General features: G+C 34.8%; 1 protein-coding gene across 4 annotated transcripts in view; it reads right to left on the reverse strand.

Moving 5' to 3' along the window:
• The window catches only part of LOC127871101 (drebrin-like protein A), a 54,155-nt gene continuing 38,874 nt past the window's right edge, over window positions 1-15,281 (reverse strand). For 3 of the 4 annotated variants that reach the window (XM_052413782.1, XM_052413781.1, XM_052413779.1), the window contains 3 exons: window positions 6,655-6,678; window positions 3,819-3,986; window positions 1-2,870 (listed from right to left, as the gene is read on the reverse strand). In XM_052413782.1, the coding sequence (XP_052269742.1) occupies window positions 2,728-2,870; window positions 3,819-3,986; window positions 6,655-6,678 (335 nt within the window). In that variant the 3' untranslated portion in view covers window positions 1-2,727. The remainder of the gene's footprint in view (window positions 2,871-3,818; window positions 3,987-6,654; window positions 6,679-15,281) is intronic. The other variant, XM_052413780.1, reaches the window with a different exon arrangement.

Here is a 15,281-nt window from a genome sequence, read left to right on the forward strand (position 1 = left end):
TATAAATACACTATCAAGAGTCTTCATGATGCATTCTTATAATTTAAAGCAATAATGAATATAAAGTAAAATCACTTGTTCAACACTTCATAACCAAAACAACATTTGAAGCTGATACAAATCAATATGAAGTCAATTATAAACCAGTTTTTGTAAAGTAAAATATAAACATGTAAATTGGCCATTTCATTTGCCATTTAATACCACAAGATACACAATATCAATAATTGTTAAGTCAAGAATTTAAATACTTGTTCACAAACTATTCAAGATTGTGATGCATTGTTACTGAATCTGGTCCGAATTTTCATTCAACATACAAGTGCAAAGTGTTTATGATTCACATGAACAATCTAAACAGAGTGTAACAAATTTTTTGTTGACTTTGCTAGTTCATTTAACAAGCTTCAGAGAACGAGTTTTCATGCTAGAACACTACAACAAAGCTACTTGTAATTAGCTCCAATAAATGTATGATTGTTTAAAGTGTTATTTTCAGGTTAAAACACTCTCATTTTAGTACCAACTTTGTCAAATGAGCAACATTTTAATTGATTCAATTAAACAAAAATAAATTTATTTGCTCAGTTTTGATCGACTTTTATTAATAAGAAATGTACACAAGACATAGTTATACTTAAGTACACATGTAAATAACCTAATTATAATAACATTCTCTTAAAAAAGCCAAAAAACACCAGAACAAAATAGCAAAATCATAAAAATTGTAGTACATTTAACAAATTTAAATATGTGTGTTTGTTTCAAAAATATAAACTTAAAACATAAGCTGTAGACAAGTCTGAATGTTGGGATAAAGCAAGCAACATCAACTTTGCTAAAGAAATAATTACCGGTAACTGTACAGTCTACTCTCGTTATCTCGACATCGGATATCTCGATTTTCTCGATATGTCGAAGTAAGTAATGTCCCAACTTTTTTCCTTCTTTATCTATATTAATTAACATCGCATATCTCAATTTTAGTTGTATCGAATAATTTGATATCTCGATATAAAAATTTGTCCACAGTCCCGATTTTAGATGTATTTACTGTGGTTTATCTCGAAGTGGGAATAACTGTCACAATATCAGCAAAGGTGAGAAATTTTTTCTTTGATACTTCACTGTCCCGCTTCGTCCGGCTGCTCCCAAATTGTGCGGTAGATAAGTGATCCGTTAATTGCATCAGTGACCACACATGTGTAATGTTGTTAGCCATTAACACTTGAGTAAGGCCTTTCACTTTATAACATGTGGGTTTATTTTATCCTGTACTAATAATCGATTGAACTTTGCATTTCGAACTACAAAATGTACAAGTACAGTTCAGTATTCCGGAACGTGAATTACGCATGTTCAGATGAAAAACCCTCGTCTTGATTGGACGTCAATTGCATCCTCACTTTAAATAGCAACATTACCAGATGTTTACTCGACAGTTTAGAAAATGATAACCGCATGTGTTCATGCCATTCAGTAACACTTAAAATGTCATTTTAAGCATTTAAATAGCAAATTTAATCAAGCCTCGTAAAAACGCGTATATAACAGGTAATAGATAAGGTAGTAGAGAGTATTATGCCACACAGCGACGGCTTTAGTTAGACCACTTAGCAGGTATATAGATGTTTAAAACAAGATAAATGTTTGTCTCATTTTTTCTTTGAAAATGCCTAATCGGATATTTCAAACTCTTGTTATCTCAATATTTTTTCTTGTTCCCGCTCGAGATAACGAGCGTAGAATGTATCATGTGTGACTGCATAAAGTGAATCAATCACATAAAAAGTTAACAATTAAATATAGACATGTGAAAATAAGAAACACTCATGCCAGATGATTATAAAATATCATTCATATAATGCAAAATGTATTATTGAAAAAAATCAAACATGATAGAACCTCCTTTATTCATACAAATATTCATTGTACAGCACATTTGCATCAGAGTGAAAGAAAGACACAATAACTTCTCTTATTATTCTTTGTTAATAGTTCCAATATTAATAACCAAACTATTATATAGTGACAAAAAAGAACTGGTATTTTAAGATTAACTGTTCATATGTACTCTGTCTCACCCCATGGAAACTGTTTTTAGGCATAGTTTACATAGATATTAATTTAATTGGGCTCATTTATTTGATAAGTACATAATAATATCCATCTGCATTTGTGTAGTTACTCAACATTTGAAGCTGAAAACAAGACAAAATCTCTAAGGAAGTCTGTAAATATATCAGCTTACTGTAAGCAACATTTATAAAATCCATTTTGACAGGATCCCTTCATAGTAAATATATCAGCTTACCATCACAATGCAAACAATTCTGCTGAAAGGTACATTTAACCTATTTCCACTTAGATACGTATTTTCACGCATTTGTAGTCCCTTAGAAAGTTAAATTCAATTTAAGACCTTTCTTACTAGATTCAAGTTTTTAATGCTTTATCTCCGAACTTTGGACACTGATGAGCAGCAAACAGCATAAAACCTGAACAGACTGCGAGTTACTCGCAGACTGTTCTGGTTTTATGCTGTTTGCACATAGCCATTTTCACTTTGCTTTGAAGTGAAAAAGGGTGTAAAATATCAACTCTGACAGAATCTCTTCAAAGCATTTACATCAATGACCTATCATTCTGTGAAAATATGCTGCTGATTCATATAAATTTATAAAATCTACATTGATAGAATAATTTACATAAATTTTAGCATATATTTCAGCTTCCCATGACTTCCACATAATTAGCAGGAAACATTCCCCTAGACCCGTTGGGTGCGGTCCCCATCCACCACCCCTCGTCTATCTGCTCTACGTTCGTGATGACATCATCAGGGTCAAAGGTTATCTCTGTGTCGTCAGCTGCAAAGGCAGACCAGTGAGAATACAAATGAAACAGAGCTTAACCCTTTGCATGCTGAGAAATTTGTCGTCTGCTCAAATGTCGTCTGCTGAATTTCTAAAATTAGCATTTTCTTAATTTTTTTTCAAAGAATACTATCAGAATAGCAAACATTTTGGATCCTGATGAGACGCCACTTTTGTGGCGTCTCATCTGGATCAAAACTGTTTGCAAAGGCCTTTAAAATTCTGTTCCAGCCCTGAAAGGGTTAATGCATGTTCAAGGAGAATTGTCCTGATTTAGTCTGTGCAAGCTGCACAGGATAATCAGGGACGACAATTTCCGCTTTTATGGAATTTGTTCGTTCCAATGTAGTCTCTTCTTAACAAAAATCCTAATTTTGCTAGAGCCCAGGTTAAATTTGATGATTGCAAATACATGTATGTTGAAATTTACTCCTGGGTTGTCCGCTGTAAGATAGAATATGTGTGGATGGCAAAAGACAGGGCCAATAATTATCAACCCATTCATGACCTTACGAATAAAGAATTGACTAAGAATAGTGAAGAATATGTTCAGCATTTGAATACATGTACATACACGCTACAAATGTTACTCATCTCATATATAAATTGTTCTAAATGAAGAATTTTTTAGTTAGAGGTACATGCGTATGGTCCATATCATTTTGAGCTGTATCATAATTAAAGTACATTACAGTGCTTGCAATCTCTCTTATAGAAAAAAATCATTGTGACAAAAGGCGATAATTTTGCCAAAAATGTCAGTATTAAAACCAAGAATCCTTTCTTTATGATCACCAACAAGTAGTTCAAAAGAAGTTCAAAAGACAAGCTGCTGGAAATAAGGATTGATGGACAATTACAATGCATAATGCATCCTCCATCACAACAAATAATGGTAACATACTGACTTAAAGCTAAAATCACCAAAGAGCTCACACTTACATGCTTGGTAGTCATACAGTGCAATGCAGCACATGCCCATTTCTGGTGTTTTCAGGACGCCTGATGCTGGTGTAACCTCTGGAGCATATTCTTCGGGCTCCGGCTCTTGGAAATGCTCTACGGGCTCAGACAAGTGAGTCGCTGGGGCAGATGGTGTATTTTGCTCCTCTGGTGAACAAACAGTTATTGCTGTTATTTTTCAGTGGTCCACAAACTCTCTTACCATACTACTCTGGGAAACAATGCTACACCAAAAGTTTCATTGGTAAATATACAGGTATACATTTTAAATTTTCACTGATGAAGAAAAAGTTAAATGTCTTAATTATCACTAGTGAACAGCCCTTAACACCCCACAATTTTACAGGTAACAAACAGCCCCTTATAATCAAATAAAAAACAAACAAAATACCCCTTAATTTTTATCGGTGAACTGACAGTAATACCCCTGAATTATAACTGATGAACAAACAGTTATTAACATCATATTTCACAGGTGAACAAACATGTTTATCTCATAAGTGTAACTGATGGACTGCACAGGAATATCTGGGACAACACGTAACGCACATGCATTAAGCCCCCTTTTCACAGAGATAGGCTCATTTTCTTGGTATGATGATCATTTGAGCAAGTTATGTTGAAATCCCATAATGTACAACAAAGTTTTGTGTCAGACAGGATTTTCCTCACACAAACACACACCAGTACAAACACACCCACAGGTTTGTCACTATACGCCCTTCTGTCATTATCAAGGCGGGGGTATAACAAACATTAAATATACACACAATTTGCTGATTGTGGTAGGTAATCATTTCTGTAATCAAAAAAATAAATGTCTGGGCCGCTCAGGACAATTTAATTTTTTCTGATAATTCTTGGATTAAAATCCATAATCTACATAAACCAAACAATATCCTCTATACATTTTTGTTTTTTCGAGGTTATTTTGAAATACAAATTACTGTGATACAATGGCAGTACAATTTGTAGTATATATTTACATGCATAAGAGGTCTGAATAAACCAAACAGATCTGCATAAAACACATTTTTCTGAAGAAACAAAAACAGAAAATGTTAGCTTTTTACATGCCTGAAAGTTACAAACTTAACATCCAATTAATATTAACAATAACATTAGAAATATTATTTTGGCAATATATGTAAGATGATTTGGTAATAAATATGTAATAGAACAAAACTGTGTTTGTAAGGCACGGACGAAATTGCATTTTCCACTTTCCTCTCAAAACTCCCCATATGTAAAAATGGGCTGTTTTATGGTCAAATGTTACCTTTGACTCTAAGTAAGGGTGACCTTCGACTCTTAGTAAGGTTGACCTTTGACTCTAAGTAAGGGTGACCTTTGACTATAAGTAAGTGTGACCTTTGACTCTAAGTTAGTGTGACCTTTGACTCTAAGTAAGTGTGACCTTTGACTCTAAGTAAGTGTGACCTTAGCCTTTCAGGCATGAAGAAGGATGTAGCATGTGATACACTGTGTTACGATGGCCTACACTTGAGCAAATAAAGCCATATGTATGGCAAAGTTGTGGTCGAGACAGGAATTTTCAACCTGTTGTATAGATAAATTCAACTTTTAAAATCTAAGTGTGCCCTTGACCTTAGATGTAAATTGGTGCGTGTTATGCACAGCATGCGATCTATTGACGGCAATCATTTTGTTGTAAATTATGTTAAAATTGCATGATGGATGACACAGTTGCCGTCCAGACAAGCTGCTTTATGGCACAATTTTATCTCTGTGACCTTGTCCTTTGAAGTAGGGAGACAGATTGTACACACATTTGTGCAAAATTAGTTTTAAATACATCCACATTAGAACGAGAGGAAGTTTTGCACTGACACACATATACTGAGTCAGCCAGAGCGACTTCTTTAAGCAGCCTACTTCAAGGAGTGCATAAAAACATTGCAAGCATTTTGTAAAAACCAGCCATTCAATATTTGAAGAGGGGAACGTATTGCAAGCATTTTGTAAAAACCAGCGATTCAATATTTGAAGAGGGGAACGTATTGCAAGCATTTTGTAAAAACCAGCGATTCAATATTTGAAGAGGGGAACGTATTGCAAGCATTTTGTAAAAACCAGCCATTCAATATTTGAAGAGGGGAACGTATTGCAAGCATTTTGTAAAAACCAGCCATTCAATATTTGAAGAGGGGAACGTATTGCAAGCATTTTGTAAAAACCAGCCATTCAATATTTGAAGAGGGGAACGTACAATCATCCATTCTTCTTTAAATTTCATTTAAGGAATATCAGGTAAAACAATCGACCAAATATTTTCTGACTTATTGAATTAGTTATACTAGAAAAAAATAATGCAATTCTCCTAGTTAAACTCTAAGCCAACTGAGCTGAGTTAATCTTGTAATATGTTAGTGGTTAAATATCAATGAAGATATATAGAGGATATTTGTTGAATTCGATGGAGTATCGATTTTATTTCACCAGTGATCAAACAAAATATATATTTTCTATGATCACGAGTTAATTAAAATTAATATTGCATCAAATCCTACAAATTTTATTTTTATTTTATGCTTTTTTCACCTTTTACTTTCATGGTAAAAGAGTTTAACTTGATAATTTTGCTGGATTTATGACGCCATTTTGTCGAAAAAAATGATGTCATTTCACAGCAAAACAGTGAAAAATATTGATATTTTTCACTTTTATTTTTCACTGTTTGAAACAGTGAAATATCAGTTTTAATTCACTGATATTTCTCTATTAACCAACGGAAAGCATAAAATAAAGATGTATATTTGTATATTTGCAAGATACAGATGTATATTTGTGTCACCTTTTCCTTTGGTTCTTTGTAAACCTTTCAATAACAATTTTATAAGAAACTTATATTTTATCTAACATAAATATTCAAATGAAAATACATACATATCTTTAAAAGGATACTAACATGAATGAGATTTTTATTTCATTTCTATATCAAACTTATCAGCTTCTAATGAAGATTTGGAAACCTATTACAAAGACTCAATAAACAACTGGAAATGCTTACAAAAGCTTAATGTAACAGTCAACTTACAACAAGAGGGCCTGAAAGGCCCAAAGTCGCTCACCTGAGATAAAAAGAAATGACCTGTTCTTTGCAGCCCAAGATATCAATGAAACAAATGTTCTAACCAAGTTTCATGAAGAATGAACAACAAATGGCCCTCTGGTGGCCATGTTTTTTTTAACAGAGCTGAACCATTTTTGAACTCTTCCAAGATATGTCCAAATTTCATGAAGATAATGTCTTCTAGACTGTTCACATGTTTTCACAATATACATATAAAGAAAACTGCCCCACTGCCTGGTGCCCATGTTTTTCCACTTATCACCATCATTTTCAAACTCGTCCTAGACATTTACATAACTAATGTTTCGACAAAATTTTATGATGACTAAGTAAAAAATGTGACTTCTAGAGTGTTCATAAGCTTTTTTACTATATAAATATAAGGAAAAAGACCCCCCCCCCACCTGGCGGCCATGTTTTTTTTATAGATCCAAACCATTTTCGAACTCAACTGTCGTTTCCAGGTGTGGTAGTGCAGTCTCGTTTACTTACACACGTGAACTGGTCACGGAATGGTTACGAGTTATGTAACTTTGTGAGCACTTATGTAATGCGGAAATATTTATTCCACAATCACTTATTTCCGGTCAGGATGACACTGCTGACTGGTTGTAATTCAATTAAGTAAAGGTATTGCCTTTTACTTGAATCATTTTATAAACATATTATTCAACAGTAGGCTGTTTTACACTAAACAATTTAGAAATATGAAAATGTATCAATTTTATATTTCATTTCATTAATATTGTGTATCATTCATTACCGTTTTATTTTCAATTTTCTGACATCGTTTAAATACATTAAGCCTGAAAATGATTAATCTTGATAAATGAACTCCGCAAATAAGAAAGGTAAATCTTGATTTTGAAGATTATTCTGAATTTGTTTTTTATCTCCAGAAACTTATAATTGAAATTATTTCCGTATTGTTTTCATAGACTATCCATTTGATATTTGCTAACATATCTTTAATATGATTATATAGAGTGAATCATTATAGAATCTTGTTTTGATATAAAGTTCCCATTGAAATTACATATTTTTTTGTTAATTGTTAAAAACATGCATTAAATACTCCCACTGTGAAATAAAATATATCAAACAGTTCAACCAGCTTTTATTACTGACCACTGATATTAACATCTGGCATACAGCACAGTGAGAAGGTCAGTAAGCTGCAGGGGTGGCGAAATCAAATGTCCGAGTTGCCCGAGTCGTACATTTGCTTGTCTGGGCAACTGATTTTTTTCAATTAAGTTGTCCGTGGACAACAAGTTTTTAAAAAGTCGGGTCCAGGTATACAAAAAAATACATTGTACTTTTCCATTTAAAATGACCATCAAAGAACATCAAAGCTTTGATTTTACTCAATTTTTCAATGAGCTTAATTAATGCAAGAACAATTTAAGGCACTTATAAAATCAAGTATAATTAGATCTATTTAATTGTTAAATTTGTTAGAGGCTTCCCTAAATAACCATATAAAATCATTAATCAATATTTCAATTAGTCAGGACTCAACTTACATCATTTTTTAACACATAAAATGCACTCAATTAAAATACTAATACTTTATTTTCACTTTATTACAAATAACTGTTGCTAATATACATTTACATATTATGCAGACGTTTCACCCCCATTTTGGGGGTGAAACGTCTGGGGAGGAAACGTCTGGGGAGGAAACGTCTTGGGGGAGAAACGTCTGCCACCCCTAAAATACGGGCACTCTCCTACGCAGTGATCTACCTTATTCTATAAGAGACCAGGAGCATGCCACATTTTGAACATTTGGCCCGACTGTTAGACAGTGTACAGACTGGTTTCTTTATTTTTACAATCAGACGGAAATAAAAAGTATCAAAGTAAGATAATCAAAACACGGTCTACCTTGTTATTTAAGACGACTTTAATGGTAAAAATGGAATATTTAATTTTTTTAAATCTTCAACAACGGAGCAGAAACCCAAAGCTTTGAGCAGTCCACCTCCAAAAAAATTAGGAAAGATTATGATAAAAAATATGATCTAAGTAAACGCACCAGAACTTCTCAAGAAACTTGGCTCACAGATTTTCAATGGTTACCAGTTGATGATAATCAAATTGCAACCAGTAGCGGCGCAGAGCCTCAGTCTGATGAGGTCGACATATTGGACTAGTTTAATTTGTTAAGATTACGATGTACTTATGTTCAACACATGTTTTAATAACACTAGCATTGCAAGATTTAAAGTTTTAGAAAGTCTTTTTATTGTTTATAATATACTGCTATAATGAATGTACTATTGAAATACAACTATAAACAAAACTAGCAAATCATACTCATTTTGGTATATTCCACATTGTTTTACATTAATCAATAAATGCGTTAATAATTTATATAAACATTAACGGACGGACAAGTGTAGTTCAGCAACGGACAAGTTAAATTTCCTAAATGGTTGTCCGTGGACAAGTATAGTTTTTTGAGATTTCGCCACCCCTGAGCTGAGTGGTAAATAGTTACACACTGCAATGATCAATATCTGGGGTCTAACAAATTCTAGAGCAGAACTAACAAGAGTGCCTGAAAGGCCCAAAGTCGCTCACCAGAGATTCAAAGGAACTGACCTGTTCTGTGCAGCCCAAGATGTCATTAGAACAAAATGTTCTCATTAGAACAAAATGTTCTTACCAACTTTCATGACTAGTGAACACCCTGGCTGCCACATTTTTCAACAGACCAGAACCATTTTCATACGCATCCAAGATATCATTTAAACAAATATACTGACAAAGTTTCATGAAGATTCATAAGTCCATATAAGGAAAATTGCCCCGCCCACTGGTGGCCATGTTTTTCAAGCAACTGGAACCACTTTAGAACTTGTCCAAAATATCATTGGGACAAATCTTCTGACAAAGTTTCATGATGATCGTACAATAAATATGGCTTCTAGAGTGTTAAAAAGGTTTAACTATAGCTATATAATGAAAAATGCCACGCCCCCTTGGCAGGCATGTTTTTCCACCAACCGGAACCATTTTTGAACTCATCCAAGATATCATTGGGACAAATCATCTGACCAAGTTTCATGATGATCGAACAATAAATGTGGCCTCTAGATTGTTAACAAGGTTTTACTAAAGCATGATATATAGCCATATTAGAAAAATGCCCCACCCCCTGGTGGCCATGTTTTTTAAGCAACCAAAACCATTTTCGAACTCATCCAAGATATCATTAGGACAAATCTTCTGACCAAGTTTCATGAAGATCAGAAAATAAATGTGGCCTCTAGAGTGTTAACAAGGTTTTACTAAAGCCATATAAGAAAAAATGACTCGCCCCCGGGCAGCCATGTTTTTCAACCAACCAGCATCATTTTTGAACTCATCCAAGATATTATTGGGGTGAATCTTCTGACCAAGTTTCATGAAGATCGGACAATGAATGAGGCCTCTAGAGTGTTAACAAGATCTTACTATAGCCATATATAGCCATATAAGGAAAAATGCCCCGCCCCTTGGCAGCCATGTTTTTCAGGCAAACGTAACCATTTTTGAACTCATCCAAGATATTATTGAGACCAATCTTCTGACCATATTTCATGAAGTTGGAAATAAATGTAGCCTCTAGAGTGTTCACAAGGTTTTACTATAGCCATATAAGGAAAAATGCCCCGCCCCTTGGCAGCCATGTTTTTAAAGCAAACGTAACCATTTTCAAATTCATCCAAGATATAATTGAGACCAATCTTACAACCAAATTTCATGAAGATTGGACAATAAATGTGGCCTCTGGAGTGTTAACAAGGTTTTACTATAGCCATATAAGGAAAACTGCCCCGCCCCTTGGCAGCCATGTTTTTTCGTCGATCTGGACCATTTTCGAACTCGTCCGAGATATCAATGAAACCAATGTTTTGACCAAGTTTCATGATGATTGGGCTAAAATTGTGACTTCTAGAGTGTCCACAAGGTTGATCTATAGCCATATAAGGAATACTGTCCCGCCCCTGGCAGCCATGTTTTTCAACGGACCAGAACCATTTTTGAACTTAACCAACATATCATTTAGACAAACATTTTGACAAAGTAACATGAAGATTGTGCATCAAATGTGACTTCTACAGTGTTCACAAGGTTTTTCTTTTTTTTTGACCTAGTGACCTAGTTTTTGACCCAGCATGCGCCAGTTTCGAACACAGTCGAGCTATCAATGGGACAAATGTTCTGACCAAGTTTCGTGAAGATCAGACAATTAATGTGGCCTCTAGAGTGGTAACAAGGCAAAATGTTGACGGCGGACCACGGAAAACGCACGACGCCAAACGGACAAAAAGCGATCACAAAAGCTCACCATGAGCATGTTGTGCTCAGGTGAGCTAAAAATAGATTGGGAAATATGACTCAGCAGGTTAAACAATGGAGATAGATACTGCAAAATTGTTTACATGTTGTCTTCATTTCAGCTTTCTCTTAGTTGATAGGCTTACCATAAGTAATAATGACTAAAACAGTTGTTAATTATGAAAATTCTGTGTTATGAAAAACAAGACTATTGCCAACCAATAAAAGTCCCCTACGGGCTCCACCATTGTCAGAAATTTCACCATTTTCAGAATATTATTTTTTTTGTTTCCATAGCAACCACAATTTTTGACATAGGAACAAAATGAAATGACGTGCATTATGTCCATATTGCCATCTATCCATGTTCCAAGTTTCATGAAAAAATATTAGGAACTTTTAAAGTTATCACAGGATCCAGAAAAAAACACCATTTTCAGCACTATTTCTAGTCTATTTGTTGCCATAGCAACCACAATTTTTGACGTAGGAACAAAATGAAATGACGTGCATAATGTCCATATTGCCATCTATCCATGTTGCAAGTTTCATGAAAAAATATTAAGAACTTTTAAAGTTATCGCAGGATCCAGAAAAAAATACCATTTTCAGCGCTATTTCTTGTCTATTTGTTGCCATAGCCAGGGGTGGCAAAATCTCAAAAAACTATACTTGTCCACGGACAACCATTTAGGAAATTTAACTTGTCCGTTGCTGAACTACACTTGTCCGTCCGTTAATGTTTATATAAATTATTAACGCATTTATTGATTAATGTAAAACAATGTGGAATATACCAAAATGAGTATGATTTGCTAGTTTTGTTTATAGTTGTATTTCAATAGTACATTCATTATAGCAGTATATTATAAACAATAAAAAGACTTTCTAAAACTTTAGATCTTGCAATGCTAGTGTTATTAAAACATGTGTTGAACATAAGTACATCGTAATCTTAACAAATTAAACTAGTCCAATATGTCGACCTCATCAGACTGAGGCTCTGCGCCGCTACTGGTAGCAATTTGATTATCATCAACTGGTAACCATTGAAAATCTGTGAGCCAAGTTTCTTGAAAAGTTCTGGTGCGTTTACTTAGATCATATTTTTTATCATAATCTTTCCTAATTTTTTTGGAGGTGGACTGCTCAAAGCTTTGGGTTTCTGCTCCGTTGTTGAAGATTTAAAAAAATTAAATATTCCATTTTTACCATTAAAGTCGTCTTAAATAACAAGGTAGACCGTGTTTTGATTATCTTACTTTGATACTTTTTATTTCCGTCTGATTGTAAAAATAAAGAAACCAGTCTGTACACTGTCTAACAGTCGGGCCAAATGTTTAAAATGTGGCATGCTCCTGGTCTCTTATAGAATAAGGGAGATCACTGCGTAGGACAGTGCCCGTATTTTAGCTTGATTGCTCCGCAAATAGCACTGGCAATATAATTGCATGTCAACATCCGGTTTTGTAAAACTTAATTACGGCTTTAATACAATGTATTTTTTTGTATACCTGGACCCGACTTTTAAAAAACTTGTTGTCCACGGACAACTTAATTGAAAAAACTCGGACATTTGATTTCGCCACCCCTGCATAGCCACCACAATTTTCGACATAGGAACAAAATGAAATGGCATACATAATGTCCATATTGCCATCTATCCATGTTGGAAGTTTCATGACAAAATATAAAGAACTTTTAAAGTTATCGCAGGATCCAGAAAAAAACACCATTATCAGCACTATTTCTAGTCTATTTGTTGCCATAGCAACCACAATTTTTGACGTAGGAACCAAATGAAATGACGTGCATAATGTCCACATTGCCATCTATCCATGTTCCAAGTTTCATGAAAAAATATTCAGAACTTTAAAAGTTATCGCAGGATCCAGAAAAAAACACCATTTTTAGCACTATTTCTAGTCTATTTGTTGCCATAGCAACCACAATTTTTGACGTAGGAACCAAATGAAATGACGTGCATAATGTCCACATTGCCATTTATCCATGTTCCAAGTTTCATGAAAAAAATATTCAGAACATTAAAAGTTATCGCAGGATCCAGAAAAAAACACCATTTTTAGCACTATTTCTAGTCTATTTGTTGCCATAGCAACCACAATTTTTGACGTAGGAACCAAATGAAATGACGTGCATAATGTCCATATTGCCATCTATCCATGTTCCAAGTTTCATGAAAAAATATTCAAAACTTTTAAAGTTATCGCAGGATCCAGAAAAGTGTGACGGACGGAGGGAGACAAAACCATAAGTCCCCTCCTGTGAAACCGGTAGGGGACTAATTAAATAAAACAGTTAATGGTACATAATACTGACATAATAAAACCAAACTTTACTACACAGGACGCATGACGGACAATGCACGACGGACAACGCACAACGGACAAAAAACAATCACAAAAGCTCACCACGAGCACGTTGTGCTCAGGTGAGCTAAAAACACTTCAACCAATGGCAAATTATTATCAAAGTTTCACATTAAACTAAACAAGAGGGCCAAGATGGCCCTAGTTCGCTCACCTGAGCAGAGTCGGTTCATTCAATCTTTACCAAACGTCAAACTTGACCTAGATATTGTCCAGACAAACATACTGGTCATGTTTCATCATTATTGAACCAAAACTCTGGCGTATGGAGTGTTTTTGTTTTTTGTTAGATTTGACCTGGTGACCTATATTTTGAGTTGACCCCCTTACCAAACATCAAACTTTGCTAACAAACATAAATATTATGACCAAGATTCATAAAAGCTGAAACAAAATAGTGACCTCTAGAGTGTTTACAAGGATTTTGTATAATATAATGAAAATTTGGACAATCTAAGGGCAGTAATTATGGCATTAGTAATGTGATTTTGCTCATTATCAAACTTGACTGAGATCTTCCAGCAACTTTGGTAAAGAATACTTGAGAAATGTGAATGCTAGAGTGTTTACAAACCAAATGTGGACGGGCGGACGGCGGACAAATACCAATCCTAAAACCTCACCTGAGCAATCAGGTGAGCTATAAAAAGTGTGTTTCACCAATCTAAGCCATTTTCCAACTTGTCCAAGAAATCAATAAAACCAATGTATTGATTAAGTTTCACTATGATTAGGCAAAAAATGTGACTTCTATAGTGTTCGATCACAAGGCTTCTCTCTAGCCACATAAGGAAAACTGCCCCCCCCCCCCCCCCCCTGGAAGCCATGTTTTTTTACCGATCTGGACCATTTGCGAACTCATCTGAGATATATATAAAACCAATCTTTTCACCAAGTTTCATGATGATTGGGCAAAAAATGTGACTTCTACAGTGTTCACAAGCTTTTTTTACAATATAAATATAAGAAAACTGCCCCCCCCCCCCACGGCAGCCATGTTTTTCAACTGACCGGAACCATTTTCGAACTCAACTCTCATATCAAGGAAACAAATGTTCTGACCAAATTTCATGAAAATTGGGACAAAAATGTGACTTCTAGAGTGTTCACATCTTTTCACTATAGAGAAAAATGCCCCGTCCACTGGCGGCCATGTTTTTTCACCGATCTGAACCATTTTCGAACTCGTCCGAGATATCAATAAAACCAATGTTTTGACCAACTTTCATGATGATTGGGCAAAAATTGTGACTTCTAGAGTGTTTACAAGGTTTCTCTATAGCCAAATAAGGAAAAACTGCCCCACCCACTGTCGTCCATGTTTTCCAACGGACCGGAACCACTTTTGAGCTCAACCAACATATCATTAAGACAAACTTTTTGACAAAGTTACATGAAGATTGGGCATGAAATGTGACTTCTACAGTGTTAACAAGTTTTTCTTTTTTTGACCTAGTGACCTAGTTTTTGACCCGGCACGACCCAGTTTCGAACTCGACCCAGATTTCGTTGGGACAAAGCCTCTGACCAAGATCCATGAAGATCGGACAATAAATGTGGCCTCTAGAGTGTTTACGAACAAATGTGGACGACGGACGGACGGACGGAAGACGGACAAAGACCGGT

Source organism: Dreissena polymorpha, chromosome 3, assembly GCF_020536995.1.
Source record: "Dreissena polymorpha isolate Duluth1 chromosome 3, UMN_Dpol_1.0, whole genome shotgun sequence".
Classification (NCBI taxonomy): domain Eukaryota; kingdom Metazoa; phylum Mollusca; class Bivalvia; order Myida; family Dreissenidae; genus Dreissena; species Dreissena polymorpha.